At 38.3% G+C, this 16,395-nt stretch overlaps 1 protein-coding gene across 1 annotated transcript in view; it reads right to left on the reverse strand.

Annotated features, from left to right (window-relative positions):
* CDH8 (cadherin 8) overlaps nt 1–16,395 on the reverse strand; it is a 151,350-nt gene that overhangs the window by 12,473 nt on the left and 122,482 nt on the right. The window contains exon 11 of the mRNA XM_048316836.1: nt 14,562–14,679. Coding sequence (XP_048172793.1) covers nt 14,562–14,679 — 118 coding nt within the window. The remainder of the gene's footprint in view (nt 1–14,561; nt 14,680–16,395) is intronic.

The raw sequence follows: 16,395 nt of genomic DNA on the forward strand, positions 1-16,395 counted from the left end.
CTTGCCATTTAAGTATTTAACATCCACTTCTCCATGCCATGATAATCACCTTTTCCATTCCAATTCTGTGCTGCATGTACACAGACACTTGGGAAGGATTTAAAATGATTTACCAGTAAATCATATACCAGTTCTTAAAAACTAAATCTGTAATCAGACCTATCAACCATATGAAGTTTTGTTGTAACAGTAAGAGCCAAATTCCAGGCCTATCAGTATATTTCTATTATGCCACTTACTTTTTACATAATGTTCACTCTGAAATACAGGAGCAGAAAGCAACCAGCAGACTACAAAACCAGCAACCAGCATTTATTGGAATGCTGCCTACTTGTATTGGTGTAATAAAGGTCTTGTCAGCACTTCCATTACAAAATGCCAATTTTCAGAGGTTTATAACTCTGACATAACAACTTCCTATGAAAAGAAATTCAGAATGTGTACTCTCTGCCAAAGAGCATTGGAAGTTAAATACCTTACGTTGGCTGGGGCATTTTAAGTCAGAAAATAAATTAAAAACAATTCTGACTTAACATTTTCTTGAGCTGGTGCCACTGAAGAAAAAATGTGACTTTGATTGTAAAAAGTGCCAGATCCTGCAGTTCTCCTACATGCAGAACTCCCTTGAAGTTCCCTGAGAATAATTTCTGTGAGAGCTCTGAAAGGAGTGCCATTATACATTTTTGTAAATGTCATCAAGAGTTATATTAGCTTTTTGTAATTTGAAAGACTGAAATGCTATGGTGTAACATTGCCCCTGGGCACACAGGCAGCATGATAATGACTTTGGGAAGACATTCTGATATGCAGATTACATATAACAATAACAATTTGTTATCATCAGGCCATTAATGGCAGTAATTTATACCTCTGTCTCACACCCAGAGGATTCACACCATGCCTTATTACATGCACACCTCTCACTGAGGACGTGACTCCCATGGGGAAAACTGATGGCCTTTTGAAATGCAGGGAAGAGCAAAAGGCATCCAGAAAAGAAATTTCAGTAAGTCTAACAAACAATTACCCAGAGTGGAAGAGATTGTATAAAGTTTTCAACTGGAACATTCCAGATACTCTTTGGAATCTTTCTGCACAGCATGCAAACATTACATGGAAAAAAACTTGAAATAGCCACAAGTTCCAGACTGGGATACACAGCTGGATTATGGAGAATCAAAGCAGGAACACACCTGCATCTGAATTTAGATTGCAAGCCCAGGGCACACTGCAAGACCCCAACTTTGCTCTGTACATTGTGTGACACAGCACAGAACTTGGAAAGAAGGAGCCAGGGAAAGACATCAGCACTTGAATTCTGCCTCACCACTACAGAGATACTACAAAGTCAACATCAATATGGGTGAATATATGAAAACTACAGCACCAGTTCAGAAATTTAGAGTTCTCATGGAATCACAGGATGAGTGAGGTTGGAAGGGCCCTCCAGAGATCACCTGATCCAACCCCTGCTCACCACAGCTACCCAGAGCCCAGGACCTCGTCCAGGCAGCTTTTGAAGGATGGCAGTTCTAAAAACAGTGAAACATTTGTATTCACAATTGAAATATAACTGCAACAAAACAAAAGATATCTTATTCATTCTTTCTCTTCATCCCAAGAAGAGAAATTACAAGATATAAACATATAAATAATCTGCAAGCCAAGAGAACACCTTAGAAATGGTTCCTTGTTGTCTTCTAATCTGTGATGGAGAGTCTGATAAAGTACAAGTGAAGCATTTAGGCAGAAGCTGCAATAAAAATACAAAGCATGATCACATAAAAGTAGTAGAAGAGATGGGGATTCTAGGGGCAGAGGAAAATACATCTCAGTATGCCAAAAACACCTCTGTGATCATGAAGGAAAAACATACAAAAGCCAAAAAGGTGAGCAGAAAAAAACCAGCGGATACTTTGAGAAAGTTATGTCTCCTTATTGGAAAAAAAAAAAAAAAAGAAAAAAAAGAAAAAAATATTTAAGAAAAATAATCTTAGTTTAGAAAAAGCTAGGTTCTATTTATAAGTTTTTGAAGCAAGTCGTTCTGCTAGACAGACTGTATTAGAACTCTATAAAGGTTTTAGCAACTGCATCTTTTGATCTTGCCTGTTAGCAGAAGAAAGGAACAAAACTAGAGACAGATGATTTGTTCTAATTTTTTTCCTCATTTAAAAATAGAAAATATGAGTAAAAAGACACCATAACAATGTGGACTAGATAAAGATGATGCAGAAGGAGATGCCAGGTGTAGAACTGAGTCTAAACTACCTCCCTCTGTATTTAGCTTTGCAGCTTGTATCAAAGATACCACAGTGCCTCAGCTGCAGCTGCCTCCAAACTAGGCTTCACCGTCTTCTCCCCTGACAAGCAAATTCCTCATGTTTCCTGACCAGGACTTTCAGAAGAATCCAAAATACTCCTTAGAGTACTCCTGAATCTCTCAGCCTTTGCCAGCCTCCAGGGAGCTGCTCACAGCGCTGCAGTGTTTGCACGCCACAACGGGAGCACAGTGATTAAATGATTTCTCCAAATTCCTACAGGAAACCCATAGCTAAGCTAAAAAAAAAGTGTTCCAAATTCCAGAACAATTCCTCAATCAAAAATCCATCACTCCTGTAGAGTGCTCTGAGATCACGAGGTCTTAATCTTTGTTGGGGGAGCACTGCATAGTTTACAGGAGGGTCGCATATAATGGATGAAAACGTTATAGAAAGTGACAGGGCAGAGCTAAGCAAGGTTAGGGAGCAACAAGCTGGAAAAGGCTACATGAATTAGTTTTATTTTATTTTTTTATTATTTCCAATAACCTAGATTTTAGTTTCAGTTTTAGGTTAGACTGAATGAGTTTCGTAACACAGCACAAACAAAGCCAAAAAGTTTTATGTGTGTTTACGAAAGCGATGTGAAATTGTTATGCCATTAAAGAGAAGAAAAAATTCACTGTTCACGTTCAAGCCAGCCCAACATTCTTAGAACAGAGGAGAGAACTTTCATCAGCATTCAGAGATTATTGTTGATGCTCCTTTTAAGGTTTAAGACTTCAACACCAAACTCTATTCAAAACTCCACCAAGAGGACTTCTTTCCTGACTTAGCTCTTAGAGTCAAGTCAGATGTACGAAAAATCCCAAAACTACAGATTTACCGTTACTGTTTAAGGATGTGCACAGCTCTTAGCCTACAGCCAGAGTGAAGTTTGCTAGTTTGAGCCCAGAGTTACTTAGGCCAGGCTGGGGGCTCTGCCTTTGCTCTCTGAACATGGGCAGACAGCTCCCACTGCTTTCCTGATTCCTGTAATCGGCTCCATCAGTTACCTTCGGAGGACCCCACGAGCTCTTCCTCTCCAACGCCATCAAGCAGACATCTGCTCCTTTTCTTCAAGTTCTATTTATCTCTCCCTAACAAGCTGCCTTATTATCTCACTTCAAACAGGGGCCCATCTTCACTCCCTCTCTAATCAGTGCTGATTACCAAGTGTGCACATCCTATCATTTTAGGATATGCAAACTCTCTCCCCAGACTAGACAGGTCAACTGATGCATTTCATTTCTTTGTTGCATTTGGCTCAGTTGTAAGATCTCTCTGTTCAGTCAGATCATGTATTCTACCTCTTCCCTGCCCTCTGAATGGATTGCCTTCTAGGCAGATTTATTATACAAATATTACATGCTAATAATTACATAAATATATCACTAATTACTGGCTGCTTGCCAAATAAAGTACATCCTAATTACACAGAATTAAATGAAGACCAACAAAGTGACATATTTTACAACAAGATCACCCATAAAAATTAAAAAATCAGGAGTTGATGGGAAAATAACCTAAGTGGTACAAACCCCCTCCAATCAACTAAAAAAACAGTTTTGTCTCCCTTATTCTCTAAAGTTTGGATGGCAGAAGCTGTAGTGAAAAATCATTAAATTTTTTTTGTTTCTTTCAGTGTGTCACTGCTATATTTGCTGTGCCAGAGAAATACAACCTCTTTTTAAATAGTCACCTCCTCCAAATGAGTAAGGAGGAAATAAAAGGGTATGTCAAATATAAAATATAAACTTATTTGAGCACACCAGACAGGTTCAGGAGAATGCAGAGACACAGAATTCACTTAATAATCAATGTCATGGTCACCCTGGAGGAACAATGACTGTGATTCCAACAGTAATTCCTTCCTTGTGTAAAACACTTGTGGAATTGATTCAAAACAAGATGCAAATTGGAACATGATTTTAGCCTTTTTAACTCACATTATAATATCAGTTGTGTAATAGTTAATCAGATAAGCCTCAAGGCTAAGTGTGAAAAATTAATACCTTCTATTTTCAGTGGAGGATCCACGTGCAAATAGTCTGATAGAATGACAAAAGGAGATTTTTCCTAATCAAGGGAAAAATTAACAATTAATATGTGATGATTCTTGCTTAAATAGTTTTCAGTCAGCCTGTTTAGAGTCTTCCTCTAGTAGAAGAGTGTTGGTGGTCCTTTAATCTTTACTGCAACTGAAAGTTTAAAATGAGATTCCTATCTAGTTTCTCATTAATTGACAAAAGTGCAATTAGAGCAACTAATAAATTAATTCCTCCTCAACAGTCTGTATTTAGGATATGACACAATAAAGAGATATTCCATAATGAGAGCAACCAAAAAATTTAAAAAGTAAAAAACCAAAAAACCAAACCAAACAAAAAAACCATCACCACCACCAAAACCCCCCCAAAACCAACCAACCAAAAACCTGAACAAACAAACAAACAAACAAACAAAAAAACCCAAAAACCAAAGAAAAAAAAATCTTGTGCAATATTTACCAGCCAGGTACCTAGGGTGAAAATCCAAATAGTCAAAACAAAAAAAAAGCAAACCATGAGGTGAACACAGAGGAACTTCTTAGATGCAATATGACTCTGCTGGGTAATATATTGAGGTGGTGATGAGGCAGAGGCCCTACCAGAACCTTTGGCCTCAGGACATCATTCCTACTCAGTGAATTAAAACTATTTCCAGGAAATCAAACATAGTCAGCGTGTTGTCCATGCACATTTCCGCCACAGAAACTGCTTTTTGCAGAGAACCTGGAGGAATTAGATGTACCCATCAAGCCAGAAGTGGTACTTAGAAATCTCTTAACTCTTTTACAAGGTAGCTGATTAAAAATCTGGAAATTTATCTCCAAATATTATATATTCACTTAGCTATAAATACTACTATGAAATACTTCCAAAGTCCTAGAATATCATAATCATGGGTGCTGTGAGTTTTTAAGGAGTTATGTTTTTAGAGCACTTAGGGAACCTTTGACTAAAGGCTGGTGGAGCAATGTTTCACAGAACCCCAGGATGGGTGAGGCGGGAGGGGCCCCCAGGGGCTCCTCTGGTGCCACCTCCCTGCTCCAGCAGGGCCATCCCAGAGCACAGGGCACAGCAGTGTGTCCATGGGGCTCTGCAATATCCTCAGGGAGGAGACTGCACAGCCTCTCTGGCCAATCTGCTCAGGGCTGGGCCCTGCCCAGGGCAGAAGTTCTGCCTCCTGTGCAGGGGGAGCTCCCTGGGCTCAGTTCCTGCCCACTGATAAATTCCAAGGAGCTACTGCAGATCCTACTGCTGTTAGTGCAAAACAGCACTAAGTTAAGAACACCACCTTTCTGCCTGCTAAGCAGTTCAGTCTTGAGACCCTGATTTAATGTCTACTTTCCCATTATGTGTCTGAAATTGTCACACGGAAGATTCAATTTGTTCTTCTCGGCTATTTCTTTCATCCATATTCCATGTTATTACTAAACCAGACAGATTTTCATGATAATTTACCAACCAAATTCATTTGCTCTCCTGGTTTGTTTTCACAACCTTTTATCCCTTACTCACTCTTCTTTAGTTTTATTATGAAGTTAATGTAATAAAATGGAAAAAGAGAGCTAAGGACGTTACACTAGTGAGCTTGATGAAACTCCTACAGCAGGAAAATTCACAGCTGTCCAATCCATTCCCTCATCATGAGTAAGCACTGTCGTGCATATGGTGCACAACACTGACCTCAGATCTTTTTCACTCAGATTGCATCTGGTTCTCAATTAGTTTGATTTATAAAATGAAACATAATTGACGCCTTGGCAACATTCTGTTGCTAGCAGCACAAATAATAAATTAAGAATGAGTGAAGTAAAAGTCTCTTTAGTCATGTATGCATAATGGCAGGCTGTGTGTATTTGGTATTAGCCTGGGTCTCATCACTCCCATTGGGTGCTGTTTAGGGCTGGGTCATGTTTACATTAATGCTCTGCAATAACTGTGTAATTGTGGTTGATTCAAATTACCAAAGAAAGACAATCTCTGAAAGGATGGGATGCTGTGGGAATTAGTCTGATTTTCCAATGTGCAGAGACAACTCCTCTGTAGCTGTCTGCAAGTTTGCATTTGGGAGGCTTGGAAAGAAGTTGTCACCACAGAGCTAAACTGAAACAGGATGGAAAGGTTAAACAGCATTGGGAACAGAAGCTCCCAGGAAACACTTTGCCAGTGCAAAACTATAAAAAGTACAGACGTGCTGAGGAGCACAGCAGAGCTGAAGAGGAGCTGAAGATGCCTGGAAGAGGACAATCAGCTTACCAGATGGCCCCCTCCTTGCTGGTTCATCCATCAGGTTGGCCTGTCCAGTCCAGTGAAGACTTGATGGATCACCTCTGGCTTAGGGCAGAGGAGAGAGGGAATCTGTCTGGAGTCCTGCATCCTGAATACAGGAGAGGAGTGAATAAGGATTCAGATGGGCAGAACAGACAGAAGGGTCACAGGGGGGAGGAGCTGGCAGCTGAGTTAGCCTCTGAAGAGTTGATCCTAGTCTCTGTTTCAGCTGTGCACACCAAGAAGGAGTCACCTCTTTAGCCTATCAAAGTGGTGAAAAGCACATAACCATTGTAAGAAGCTTAAATCATCCAGACAGGGCTAAAAAGTGTTTGCAGAAGAACTGCACTGAGACTTCACCTGGTTTGTGGCTCTAATCAGAAAAGAGTCTGGAAAGAGCAGTGATCTGCATGCAAGAAGAAAGCTGGGAAAGACAGCAGAAGCAGGTGTCAGTGAAAAAGTGGCACACAAAGGATTGGAGTGGGAAAATGCTGGCTTCTCATCCACATTAATGCAATCACTTCAGAAAACAACACCACAGCCACCCCTGCTAGAGAAGTTGTTTCAAATCTCACTCAACTGATATTCAACATCGAGGAAAAACAGAACTTCAGGGAATAACACAGCTGATAGTGATGATAGTAAAGAAAGAAGGGGGAAAGGAAGCAGAAAGTTATCAGTGGAAAGATACAGACTGAGAATATTGTCACCAGCATTCTCAGCTGGATGGGACTATTCTCAGCTGGACCATGGAAATGTGTAGCCTTGCTAGGAGTAGTAGAAAGGAGTCAGATATATCTCTTCAACTGCTATGTGAAATCATACAGTGAAAATGGGAATGCATCCAGTGCCTGGCAAGACAGAACTTCTGAGCACTACTGGAATGTACTGGGGTCCCTTGGGAATGCTATCATTAACTTGAAATTCTAACAAGTCTTCTAGAATTGGAGAATAATCTCCAATAAAGATCTGTAGCACTGATTTACTCCTCATGTAGCTCATCACTTTGTCAATGAGAAAGGGCTCCTCTCTTTGAGGTCTTAGACACAGTCTGTTGCTTCACAGGATGACATTACATCTTAGAATTGCCAGATATGTAAATAAGGGAATGATTACTTTTCTCACAGAGGATGATCTAACATAATTTCTGATCCAAAGCAGTTTCAGGCAGGTGAATTTTCTAAGGACCAAGGGTAAAGGAACCTGAGCACAATAAACAGGGAACTGCATTCCCTCTGGTATAAAAATGAATTATTTCAGGGACTTGCCACTTGCCACCCAATGCACAACCACTCGTTCCAGCAAAGCTGTTTGCACTGGCTGAACATCACTTTTTGCATATTAATGCAGTGGCAGTTTGAATCAGTCCTTCCTCTCCATGGTGGCCCTGCCTGCTGCCACGGTGAGAGAGGTGTGGCAGCACAGTGTCCCCTGGTCCCCACCCAGCCCCACTGTGATCCTGACACAATTTCCAGCAGCAGAGCAAGGCACACAAGAGACAGAATTCTTAAAAAGGGGCTCAGCAGTTTAGGATAACTTGCAGACCATCAGTACAGTGTGGTACTTCAGGCCTGTAAAAAACCACATTTTGTTTTTAGCTGAGAAAGGCAAGTATGCATCTAAGATATAATTAGGAATTTTTTTGGAAAAAACAAATAATGCCAGATTATTCTTAGTCTATAGAATGACAATGTTTCATAGAGCTTAGTTACCTTAACTATCACACGATTTGTTTTCATAATATTCAGACCTTCCTACTCAGCAAAATAATATCTGTATGCTTTGTTATAATTTCTATAACTTACAATTTCTAATATAAGCAAAAAAGAACTTATTGAACAAAATCTTTCAACCACACTACAAAGGAAATATTTCAATAATTTTGTATTAGCAATTTCATTATTAACTCTATTATTCATAAAAAAATCAATAAACTGAGGTTCTTCTGGCATGTACAGGTTATAAAAATGTTGAACTTTGCTATTTAAACAACTCCAGCTTAAATGCCATGCTGAGGAAAAGATTGATAGTATGATATTTATAATACATTTTTCACACTATGAACACTCCTGGAGAAACATGATGAGCGCTCGTGGATGGCAGATCTTGACACCCAAGTGCCAGATAATAGAGAATTTTGTGTTTTTTATTTTTTAATACATTGGAATGCTTTACTTTTAACTCTGCTCCTTTCACACTGCTTGCACCTTGAATAGCAAGTACCTTTGTTATTCCCTGTGATTTCTGGTGACAAAACCATGTCTATTAAAAGAGATGTTGATCAATGCTTTTTCTTAGATTATGCCTCAAATTCCTGTACGTCTTCTGGATGTTATTCCATACCACTAATTGAGACAGATGGTAGAAAAATAATAACTTATAAGATGCAAGACTGAGCACATCACTTAATTTCAAGAAAACCACTAACAAGGATGTGAATTGGTATGTTTTGGAGTTTGAAAGTCTAATTACTGCTGTATAAAAGAAATGAGGACAATAATTAAACACCAGAAATACATAAGCATGTGCTTTCCCTTGAGCAGTGCCATTGTGGAATAGCCTCTGGAACATAGCAGTTGGGCCACAAAGTTGCCCAAAACTGCCTGAAACTGCAGCAATGTGCGAGGATGTGCTGCTCACATCCAACGGACCACTTGGGTGCTGTTATTCTGGATGTTCACTGCACATGCACCCAGAAATGATGGGTTTAATGATATCCTTGCTCTGGCAATTTGTACCTGGGGTCAGGGTGTTAACTTTGAAATTGGGCAAAGTGGAAGGAGGGCAGAGAAACAGAGGAGTCACCTCGGAGCTCTCTGAGGGATATATTTGGAGAGAAAAGTCAATCAAAAACACAGAAGGAGCTTTAGCTGGCAGCTGAGACAATGGCAGAGAGACTTATCCAGAAATGCCAAAAGAAACTGTTTCAGGTAAGACTTATTTTAACACATGAGAGCTACTCTGGTGGGAACAAAAGACTCACCCTCCAGGTATGTATTTGACAGATGCTGCTAAAAATAATTTCATGAAAAAGGACAGGGAAAAATCCAGGTTTTATTGTATTAAAACCACAGTGATACAGAAGTACTTTCATAGAAAAAAAAAAAAAAAGTACTAATAATTTGTTTTTATTAATTGGGATCTCTAAGAGTGCTTGCATGCAATTGTTTTCCTCAGCTATTGGGAAATAGTTTAGAAATATTTGTTTTTTAATGGTAAAGAGGTGATGAAATATAAAATAATCAATAGTATATGAAGGCATGCAAGCCAGTGATTGGAGTGATCATACCAGGCCATTTCCTTTAAAATAAACAACACAGTGCCTGCACTTTCAAGGCAGCACAAGGAGGACATAAGCAAGATTTAACTTGAAGGAAAGAACAAAAGAAATGGACATTTAAACATGATCACTCTTGGAGCTGTTGTATGTGTCCCAGGTGTAACAGATTAAGCATGGCTGAGGATAAATATTAAGTTTGTTAGAGAGAACCAACACAACAGTTCATCACTTAAGTGGATATATAATGCTTCAATTAAAAAAAGAAAACCTCTTTACTATGCACTCACTAGAATCAGGACCAAATTCAGAGCTCAACTTGCCAGATGGATATTGAATATTTTGGGGAGAGAGGAGGCTGATTACTGATAAGCAGCCTATTACAAGCCAAATCAGGCCATTTGGATTTCTGCAGGAATATGAGCTCATGCCAGTAAGGTTCTTAACCCAAAGGTAAGCCCTGCTATGGCCCAGGCAACCCCAGGACTGCTCTGCTACATAAGCCCTATAAGAGGGATGGAATATCCCATTTATCCAGGAAAGATGCACCATTTCTCCTGTCAGAAGAATTACTGCATCCAAAGGCAGTCTGGAACGTTTGATTTGGGGTTTATTTCATTAGGAAACAGAATCTGGCATCAGAAAAATGGAATAGCAAAGGAAACTTCACATGGGAAAAACTTTAGGTCTCTTTATGGCAAAGACGTGCTTGGTAGTTTTTGACAGTAAAAATTGCATTGGCAGCGTATCAAAATGTTTGCATGTGTGAAAACACTCCTATCACAGAATTCTGTTCTCACTTGAACAATCTAAGGAAACCTTAAGAATTCAATGCTGAAAACAGGTAGTGCTGTGAGGGTGTTGCTTGGGATGCAGAAGATCCATGTAGTGGCACTGTGAAGACCACTCACCTGCAAAAAAAGGCTGTTAACAATTTCTAATTCCATTTCCAGAGGTCTCATTTTGGTTTTCTGATGCCATGACAGTACAAAATCCTCATCAGTTTCTACATTCCTTTCAGTTTTTTTGTCATTTATTGTGAGCCTAAAGTTTTTTTGGAAGGGTTAATTCCAGTCAGTCTACAACACATTGCTAGAGTGTATCAACACTTGTCTAAACATCAGATATTTTCATCTGAAATTTGAGGTTTTTCTGGTTTGAAGTTTCTCAGACACAGCACACAAAACATGGGTTTTCATTTTTTTCCCCGCTTCTGCTCCTATGCAGAAAACCCAGCACAAAGGCACGTGGACAGTGCCCAGAGATTCAGTCAGGAGTTTGTGCAGTCAGGGACTTGTTATGTCACAGAGTCACAGGTTTAGTCACAGGACTAACACAGAAAACATGACAGGATTTTTGTGTAGCATTAACTTCTTGTATTTTTGTTATATAACTCCACTATTTCTCTCGAGATGGAATAAAGGTTTTTGTACCCTGCAATCCAAGTGATCAGTGTGCCTTGATTGAGAGAGGAGGATTGCCTTGCTTTGATTATCACTCACTGCCCATGAACCCAAGGCACAAAAATTTATAAACTCCACCCAGTAACAGACAGCTGAGCTCAGAAAACGACAGAAAAAAGGATCAGGAGACATTGAAATTAAAGATCGTTAAGAGATGACCTACAGACATTCCGTGAGATGCATGATGGCCTTTAAATTTACATTTTTTACATTATTTACATCAGAAAGGCACCACAGCCTCTACAGTTTTGGGTATCTTGTCTACAGAAGGGATTGTAAATATGGGAATTCAGCAAACCAAGCAAATAAAGGACACAAGGGGCACTGTTTCAAGGCACGGATTCTGCCGTGAGCACAACATAACTTCTATATACGTAATAAAATCTTCTGAGAAGTGTTTTGGGGTTGTTTTGTGTGGTTCCTGATGAAGACACCTGTTGTGTCACTTAGTTAAACACATTTCTCAATAGCAATGTGGCAATCACAATATTTGCAGTGTATGTCAGCAGCGCAGTTAATTACTGACTGTCATGGGAACTTGCCTTAGGGTGATCTGGAAGGTTTGAACAACAGAATCAGCCTTTGTGCAACAAATTAAATTGATTAATGGTTAGGCTTATGTTCCACACAGGAAGGGAACATTCCAAATCACAGGCATCTTATGTGTGCTGTAGCATGAGGGACAGAAAGAGGACATGGCAGCTTTTTCTCCTGGCAGATGCCAAACTTCACTGTTTGCACACCAATGTCACCGCATTCCATGTCATCATTACATGGTGGCCAAATGCCACACAGTTACCCGAAGCATGAGAGAACCCAAAAGGGCAACATAATTTCTTGAGGAGAGGTACTCTTGTTTATCTCTGCCCTTCAGAGAACTTTGAAGAAAGGCAAGGTATGAAAAATGATTGAAATTAAGAAATGTGCTAATTCTAGCAAGTAAAAGTTGGGTTTCTACAGCAGGCTTCCTGAGATAAAGCAGTCCCAGTACACTATCCGCAAGGGGACAGCATTTCTTCAGCAGCCATCACATTTCTGCTGCCTTGAAGAATTAATTTGGCAGGGCCAAGACTCTGAGACGAAAATGAGGCCGAGGACACAGTCAGGAAGATGTCAAGGATTTTGGCCACCAGTGTGAGGCAATGTTTTTCTGTTCCAAGCTTTCCTGTGCTGAGTATTGATCTGATCTCCAGAAAGGAGAGGAGGGTTTGTTACAGGCATTTCCTTACAGTCCCAGACCACACCAACTTGGTGATGGACAGCCCAGACACTCAGTAATACAAAAAAAACCCGGGAGGAATTCAACTTGTGAATTCAGGTTTTTTAGACATACTGGTGTTTTTCAACAGGAATAATCACTCGTGCTTATCTGGCAGATATATTCAAGACAAAGTCATGGTCAAGTTCATTGTTTAAGTGTCATAACTAAATAAAGACTTGCTGAAGATCTATGATGTTTAAAGGACATAAAAACTCACCTCAACCAAATTATACTGATTTTGGCTCTGACAGGAGTATTTGCTTCCTGTGGGAGATAATGTTCTAACATCAACCATGCACTGCACCCCTGACTGAGCAATCTTGATAGACAAGGATGGCATGCATAGTTGGAATTTTATTATTGGATACTGAAGGATTAAATCAGAAAAGTCTATTCAAGCAGATTTTTAATTTCAAGGGATTTCAGGTGGTTGTTTTAAGAAGATTTTCACATTTAACTGATCCCAACACATTAAAAACTGCATAAAATGGAGTGGCAATGCTGTAACAAAATTGGACTTAGTTTTCTCAACCTTGTTACATAGGAAGTTTCCTCACTCTCACTCAGCTCAGGACTCATTTTGCCATTGTCTGTGAGTAGGAGCAGGAGTGGGTCTTAAATAGGTAACAGATTGGAAGGATGAGGGTAATTAGCGACATGAGCTCAGTACTTAAACATGAAGAGAAATGCTAAGATCTTTTTTACTTTGTCATGCTGTGCCAAACAAACCACCTCACATTTAGGATGCTTAATTCAATTTGTGTTACACTGCTGATGATTATGAAATGCATTTTGAAGAGGTTTGTTTTATCTTCTCCAATAAACATACAGAGACTCATTTACTACAAGAAAATAGAGATATAAGTACAGACACACTTTGTGAATGCTAGAAGAGAAAAACATATCTAAAGAAAAGGAAAATATAAGATATATTTAAGCAGGTTTAAGAATTTAGGTGCAGTGTCATTTAGCAAAACAGTGCCATCACGCTTCTAGGTTGGAACAGATAGAATAAAAAATGCAAACAGCATTTTCTCTTGAATTGACATTTCATGTATTGCCTTTACACTCCTGCACATGCAGCTCACACATACATTCCTTCTAGTAATGGACTAAACAAGGCTTTACTTACAATTTCAAATAAGAGACTGAATTTAACTAGAATTCCTGGCAGGGTGTGCTTTATTAAAAAAAGCCAACTTTGCTGAATATTCAAGTAAGTACAAACACATCAAGCACTATTTATAGAATTCTTGGGATCAGTCCTAGCTCTTTCTCTAACCTGACCTTCAAAGAGATCTGTATGCCAAAGAAAAGGATCAGTATAAATTTATTGCTCAACAGTATTAAATGGGTCTCTTTTTTCCCATCACATGTGAATGTCCCCTTCTACAGCCCTGCAAAATGACATTTTGCCCTTCCAAAGCACAATGACTCAAAGTGCCCTTCTGGACTTTGCTGACCTAAGGGATTTCTCTTTCTAGCAAAAGTTCCTCACCAAAATATTTTGGAACCTTTCTAACACACAACAAACAGGCTGAAAAGGTGCTTTCTTTGGGAGATTTAATGGATACTTAATTTTATGTTCCCATCCCTAAACAGTCAATGTAGGAATCAACATTTATTTATCAACATAGTTTCAGATTTTCATCCTACACCATATCTCTGGAATTTCAAATTAATAGGAATAATGCAGGCAATAAATCCATCCTTTCATTTTATTTAAACCAGGGATCTGTCTTCTGGATCTAAATTCCATATTCATTTTACTTTCTTATCTACTTTAAAGTTATCGGAAATAGCTTAAGAGATATAAATGAAGGTACCATTCAGCAGATTATTTAAATTTTAATTGCCCAAAGGACACACTGGTAACGTAATCAGAAATCAACAAAACAATTCAAAAGTAAGTTGTCGAGATACACATTTTATATTTTTTCTATTTACCTTCATTTTTCTTGATGGTGAAATTTGGATTGTTGACCATTTCAGGAAGAAGGCTGTACAGGAAATAATGTCCATTTTTAGGATCATCCTTGTCAACAGCACTGACAATCTGAATTACCTGCAACAGAAATGGGCTCATTAAGTTTTCACACTCCTGGTAAACAGACAGTGCTGAAAAAACCCCATTGTATTTATTGGACATATTTCATTTCTCTCCATGATAGATTAAAAAAGCCTAATTTATAACTTTGCAAGGCTTTTATAGACCTTAGACTGAAAATCTTGGGAAAAGGAACTGCATCTGCCCCTTTTAAGATGTTTCCAGAATGAGGAGGTAGCGAATAAGGAGAGACAGGTAAGAGAGGCCAACAGAAACTGCTGCTGATTTAGGTAAGTAATAAATTCTTATTCAACAAAAAAGAAAAACTGGGCTTCAGAAACACTCATATTGCCTATGGCAGTCTTTCATTTATCTTTCATTTATGTGACCATGTGCCATTCTCACTGGACCGGGATATATAATAAATCTTTAATCCTTGCTCCTTCCCCCACATTTCATTTCATTAAATAACTATTATTTTTTCAAATTAATTTGGATGTGAAATTTTAGATGAGAACTAATCTAAATTGAAAAAAAAAAGAGATTTTGAGGTCTGTATTTTTCTTCTCTTAATTTTAATAAAACCCCAGTTATTCCTGTGCTAGGAACATATGATTGTTTTTCAATAACATCATTATTAACTAATGATTCCTAGAAAAATGCAGAATAATTAGGTGAGAAGTGTGTTTTGGATAGTTTGGATAACTTTGAATAATCAAATAACTTTGTATGAAGAACCTAATACGGTTTATATGACCAACTGCAGTGTCTGAAGTGGATTTAGCTCCATTTACAATTTTTACCTTCTACGTTACTCAGGAGCTGCAGCTGATCATCTTCAAATCATACAAAGTTGCACAGGAATATGAAAAGAAGAAATATTATTTTAAAATAACCAGGAGGTTTGGGTTTTTGGGGTGTTTTTGTTTCATTGTTTGGGTTTGTGATTTTTTGTTTTGTTTTGCTGGGATTTTTAAAATATTTGGTGCACTTGCTTTTGACTCCAAAGGTTTTCCAGAGAAATAGAAACAAAACCAGCCATGGATCCAGATCCCACCCTCAGACCTGACTTTCAGTGATAGTTAGATCGTGCTAGATGAGGTTTATAAGAAATTTAATTAGAATTATTGACCCTTCTCACATCCATTGAATCCAATAACGTTTGTCTTATGTATTTATTTGCAATGCCTAAAGCAATGCACCAATAATTTCTTGGACAATTAAATTCAAATTAGGAATCACTATTTTAGTTTTAAAGTGTAGAGTGAAAAATGGAAGCAGGTTTAATGCTGTCCAAATTAATAGACTTTTATTTTTAAATCTTCATGTTTCCCTAAGAAAATACCAATAACTAACATTTTATTCTGGTTTAACCACAAGGACTATCAAGCTGTATGTGCTACATATATGACAATAGTCAAAATCATATTTATGTTCTTCAAGAGTAAAAGAAAGAACAAAATCTTACTAGATAACCACAGGGATCAACACCAAAACATAAATATTTGATATTAAGTATGTAAAAAATGTTTCAGCAAGTACTGATATTTGTAGGACAACCCAACTTAGGAATGAATTTTAGACAATGAATTCCTTGCCCAATCATATTCTGGACAGGTCAGATTTATCATTATTATCATCAAAAATCTACTGAAAAAAATTTAGATTGCTTAAATACCACATAAATAGATATTTTTTGTCTTTTTGATTACTGCATCTACCAAGGTGGAAACC

Source organism: Corvus hawaiiensis, chromosome 12, assembly GCF_020740725.1.
Source record: "Corvus hawaiiensis isolate bCorHaw1 chromosome 12, bCorHaw1.pri.cur, whole genome shotgun sequence".
Classification (NCBI taxonomy): domain Eukaryota; kingdom Metazoa; phylum Chordata; class Aves; order Passeriformes; family Corvidae; genus Corvus; species Corvus hawaiiensis.